The sequence below is a fragment of the Neovison vison genome, chromosome 14 (genome assembly GCF_020171115.1).
Source record: "Neovison vison isolate M4711 chromosome 14, ASM_NN_V1, whole genome shotgun sequence".
Taxonomy (NCBI): Eukaryota; Metazoa; Chordata; class Mammalia; order Carnivora; family Mustelidae; genus Neogale; species Neogale vison.
This window is the reverse complement of record NC_058104.1, coordinates 27,364,058-27,369,304: the sequence shown is the minus strand read 5'-3', so window position 1 is coordinate 27,369,304 and position 5,247 is coordinate 27,364,058. Positions and strand designations below refer to the sequence as shown.

The 5,247-nt window shown below is 42.1% G+C and overlaps 1 protein-coding gene across 1 annotated transcript; it reads right to left on the bottom strand.

Annotated features, from left to right (window-relative positions):
- Window positions 1–630: 630 nt before the first annotated feature.
- On the bottom strand, window positions 631–1,295 carry LOC122895388 (low molecular weight phosphotyrosine protein phosphatase-like). Its single transcript, XM_044232757.1, has one exon. The coding sequence runs from the start codon at window positions 1,281–1,283 to the stop codon at window positions 807–809; it is 477 nt and encodes a 158-aa protein (XP_044088692.1). The 5' UTR covers window positions 1,284–1,295; the 3' UTR covers window positions 631–806.
- Window positions 1,296–5,247: the final 3,952 nt, after the last annotated feature.

The following is a 5,247-nucleotide window of genomic DNA, read 5'->3' as shown; positions in this document are numbered from 1 at the left end:
CCATCTCAGGACCCTGAGATCATGACCCGAGCCAAAATGAAGAGTTGGTCAGTTAACCAACTGGGCCACTCAGTCAACCCCCTCTTTTTGTCTCTTCTTTCACCAGTGTCACAGTGTTTTGACTCTTGTAACTTTATAGTAAGTCTAGAAATTGGATAGTGTCAGTTTTTTTACTTCGTTTTTCTCCTTTAATATCATGTTGCCTATTCTGGGTCTTTTGCCCGGCCACATAAACTTTAGAATGATTTCATGATATCCACACAATAACTTGCTGGGAATTTTTAAAAAATGTTATTTATTTATCTGAGAGAGAAAGCATGGGTGGGAGAAGGGGCGGAGGGACAAGCAGACTCTTTGCTGAGTGGGGAGTCTAACCCAGGGCTTGATCCCAGGACCTGAGCTCATGACCTGAGCCGAAGGCAGATATTCAACCATTCAAGGTGAGTCACCCAAGTGCCCCACTGGCTGGGATTTTGATTGGGATGCATTGACTCTATAGATCAAATTGGGAAAAGCTGACATCTTGGTAATACTAAGTCTTCCTGTTCATGATCACAGAATCTCTCTCCATTTCTTAAATTCATTCATTAGTTTTGTAGTATTCTTCATATAGACCCTGTACATATTTTGTAAGATTTTTTTTTTTTGCATGAAACATTTTTATTTATTTGTCTGTCAAACACAGTAACTGATTTCCGTCTACAATGACTTAAGGTAAGCAGCTGAGGGTCGAGTGAAGGAGGCATGCAGCCTTACAGGAGAGCCTGCGGGGCCCAGCGGGGCACGAGGGGGGCGCGGGCGGGGCCTTAGCGGGCCTTCTCCAGGAAGGCCTTGCAGCACCTCACACACTGCTGGTAGACAGTCTCGAAGTCGGACTCATTCCCATAATAGGGGTCTTCAATAATGAGTTGGTTTTGTGGATCATAGCTCCCAAGTAGCTCAATTTTAGCTTTGCAGTTTTTAATTTGATTACTTTTTCTATTCAAGTCTCTCAGATTGCTTTCATCCATACACAGTATATAATCGAATGTGGCAAAGTCTTCCTTGGTAACCTGCTGGGCAGTGTGACTCATGGGGATGCCATGCTTCTTCATGCAACTCTGCCCTCGGTAATCGGGAGGGTTTCCTATTTCGTACGTGGACGTCGCTGCACTGTCTATCCTCCAGTGATCTGAAAGCTTTTGGTCAGTGACAAGTTTTCTGAACACTGCTTCCGCAATGGGCGACCGACAGATGTTACCCAGACACACGAACAGCACCGACTTGGGCACCGGCTCAGCCATCTTCCCGCGCGCACACCCCCATATTTTGTAAGATTTACACCTAAATATTTCATTTCCATAGTGCTAATGTAAGTGGCATTGTGTTTTTAATTTCAAATTCCACTTGTTCATCACTGGTATACAGGAAAGCAGTTGCATTTTTAAAATTTTTTTAATTTTTTTTTTAAAATATTTTTATCTATTTGTTTGACAGAGAGAGAGATCACAAGTAGGCAGAGAGGCAGGCAGAGAGAGAGGGGGAAGCAGGCTCCCTCGCAAGCAGAGAGCCCGACTCAGGGCCCAATCCAGGACCCCGAGATCATGACCCAAGCCGAAGGCAGAGACCTAACCCACTGAGCCACCCAGGCGCCGCCCCCCTTCCACCTTTTCTTAAAACAGCACCTAGCCTACATAGTATTTTTACCCTCTGCTTTTTTTTCACTTGACAATATATCCTGGAGATCACTCAGCTCTAACCACAGCTCTACTTCAAGAAAACCTTACTGTTTTTGAGGTGCCTGGGTGGCTCACTGGGTTAAGTATCTGCCTTCCACTCCGGTCAGGATCTCAGGGTCCTGGCATTAAGCCCCGCCTCAGGCTCCCTGCTCAGTGGTGAGCCTGCTTCTTCTCCCTCTGCCTGCAGCCCCCCTGTTTGTGTGTTCTCTTTCTCTGTCAAATACATAAATAATTTTTTTTAAAAGAATACTGATGGGCGCCTGGGTGGCTCAGTGGTTTAAGCCTCTGCCTTTGGCTCAGGTCATGATCCTCGGGTCCTGGGATTAAGCCCTACATCAGGCTCTCTGCAAGGCAGGGAGCCTGCTTCCTCCCCCTCTCTCTCTGCCTGTTTCTCTGCCTACTTGTGATCTTTTTCTGTCAAATAAATACATAAAATATTTTTTTAAAAAAATTTAAAAATTAAAAAATAAATACATAAAAAAGAATACTGTACCTAGATGGCTCAGTCGTTGGGTGTCTGCTTTCGGCTCAGGTCATGATCCTGGGGTCCTGGAACTGAACCCCACATCAGGCTCGCTGCTCAGCGGGAAGCCTGCTCCTCCCTCTGCCAGTCCTCCTGCTTGTGTTTTTTCTCTTGCTGTGTCTCTGTCAAATAAATAAATAAATTCTTAAAAAAAAAAAAGAATACTGCTCTTGATTAAATTTTAAGATTGCGAGGCTATATCATTCCCCTCTTGATAGACATTTGTGTTGTTTCTATCACTTTGCTCTTATAAAAGTGTTGCTATCAATAGCCCTGAGCATATGCCATTTCATATTTTTGCGGTAGATTCGTAGAACTGGATCGCTGAGTCAAAAGGTAAGTGCATATGTATTCATTAAACAACAACTTCATTCTTCTTCCTGTAAGCCCACAGGAATACAGGGCTTTTTAAAAACCACAAAACAGAAACCCAAAACTGATGAGTATCTTTTATTTTTATGCCTGTGTCTTTGTATTTTTAGAATAATACCCAGACAGTATTTCGGGAGATAAGCTTTACTGAATTGAATTGGACAGTTTTGTTTTAATTTTTTCCCCCTTTGGAATCACAAAAGTTTAGCTTCTCATAGAAATTTGGAAAATAATGAGATAAACGTAAGACTCAAGCCATTCCACCACCCGAAAATAATCAGATTAAAAACACAAGAAATAACAAGTGCTGGCGAGGATATGGAGAAAAAGGAACCCTTTTGGGATCCTTGGTAGGAATGCAAACTGGTGCAGCCACTGTAGGAGACAGATAATAGGGAGTTTCCTCAAAAGAATTAAAAAATAGAGCAGTCCTATGATCCAGTAATCACACTATTGGGTATTTACCCTATATGAAAGCACTAATCTGAAAAGATATTTGCATCCCTCTGTTTATTGCAACATGATTTACAATAGCCAAGCTAGGGAAGCAACCCAAGTGTCTACCCATAGATGAATGGATAAAGAAGATGTGGTACCTAGAGGGGGCTTGGGTGGCTCAGTGGGTTAAGCCTCTGCCTTCGGCTCAGGTCATGATCTCAGGGTCCTGGGATCAAGTCCCGCATATGGGGCTTCCCCCTCTCTCTCTGCCTGCCTCTCTGCCTACTTGTGATCTCTTTCTGTCAAATAAATAAATAAAATCATTTTAAAAATGTAGTACATATAGATAATGGAATATTACTGAGCCATAGAAAAGAAGGAAATCTTGTCATTTGCAACAACATGGATGAAGCTGGAGCATATGATGCTAAGGGAAATCATCAGAAAAGGACAAATACCATATGACTTCACAGCTATAGGGAATTTAAAAAACAAACACACACACACAATAAAAAACGGACAAACAGAAAACTGACTCTTAACCACAGAGAGCACACTGATGGTTACCAGAGGGGATTTTGGGGGGGGGGGAATGGGTGAAATGGGTGATGGGAATTAAGAGTACACGTATCCTGATGAACACTGAGTAATGCAGAGAATTACTGAATCACTATATTGTATATCTGAAACTAATATAACACTGCATGTTATATTGGAATTAAAATTAAAAAGATAATCAGTATTACATTTTGATACTTTTCATTCATCGTTCCTATCTCTTTTTCCTTCTCCCTCCGGAGAGCCCCAAGTATGTGTGCGTATCTGGTATGTGTGTAAAGACACGTTTGTACGTGGCTCTCACTCAGTTTTACATTCTAAGTATAAAGGTAGGATTATACTGTAGCTTTCTGCTTATAACGGTATTTTTAAAAGGCCATTAAATATTCTTCTTTTAAAAATTCATTTGAGAAAGAGAGAGAGAGAATGAGAGAGAGCACACAAGCAGCAGGGAGAGGTCAGAGGGGGAAGCAGGCTCCCCGCTGAGCAGGGAGCCCCATGCGGGACTCGATCCCAGGACTCCAGGATCATGACCTGAGCCGAAGGCAGTTGCTTAACCAACTGAGCCACCCAGGCGCCCCCATTAAATATTCTTTAAGAACATTCTCTATGAGAATGAATGCATATTCTGTCATATGAAAATCTCATCATTTTAATTAAAAATTTTTTTTTAAAAACTGAGCTTTAAGCCCAATGTGGGGCTTGAATTCACAATCCTGAGATCAAGAGTAGCATGTTCTATGGATGGAGTCAGCCAGGCACCCCAAACCACCATTTTACTGTCGAAAACTTAGGTTGATTCTAGGGTTTTGTTCTTTGTTAGTGACCCATGTTGTGTATAAACCCTGTCTAAACATTTTATTGTCTTAGAGCTATTCCCTAGGAGTAGCTAGATCAGAGGATGAGCTGGATCTGAGGATTCACTGTTCTCTTTTTGGGGGACCCATAAGCTAGAGAAAGCTCCCAAATTCAGTCGCTTCTTTTTATTTCTTTTTTCTTTTTTTTTTTAATTCAGATGCTTCTATGTGTAGAGTCACTTTACCTTCTAGTTCTAGAAGATACCCACTTCCATCACACAGAAGAAGAACTCATTTTTCTTACCAAACGTTTGTAGTGAGCCTTCACCAGTAGACCAGAATGAAACCCAAGGATATGGTTAGATTGAGCCCTGAACTTGGGCACAGTTCCTTTGTACGCATAGCCCCCCTTTGGAAACGAACCAATTTCAGACTCCATTCCTTTCTGTTATATCCCCTCATCTCTCATCACATTCTAATGAGGCACCTTTGCACATGATTTATAATTTTGGTTATTTTTTTGAAAATTTTGGTTATTTTAATATCTTTTTTTTTTTAAGATTTTATTTATTTATTTGACAGAGAGAAATCACAAGTAGATGGAGAGGCAGGCAGAGAGAGAGAGAGGGAAGCAGGCTCCCTGCTGAGCAGAGAGCCCGATGCGGGACTCGATCCCAGGACCCTGAGATCATGACCTGAGCCGAAGGCAGCGGCTTAACCCACTGAGCCACCCAGGTGCCCCGGTTATTTTTAATATCTTAATTGAGTAGAGTATGATATTAGTAATGTCTCCCTCTCTCTCTCTTTTTATCTTTGAGAGGGAGATAGAGCATGAGTTGGG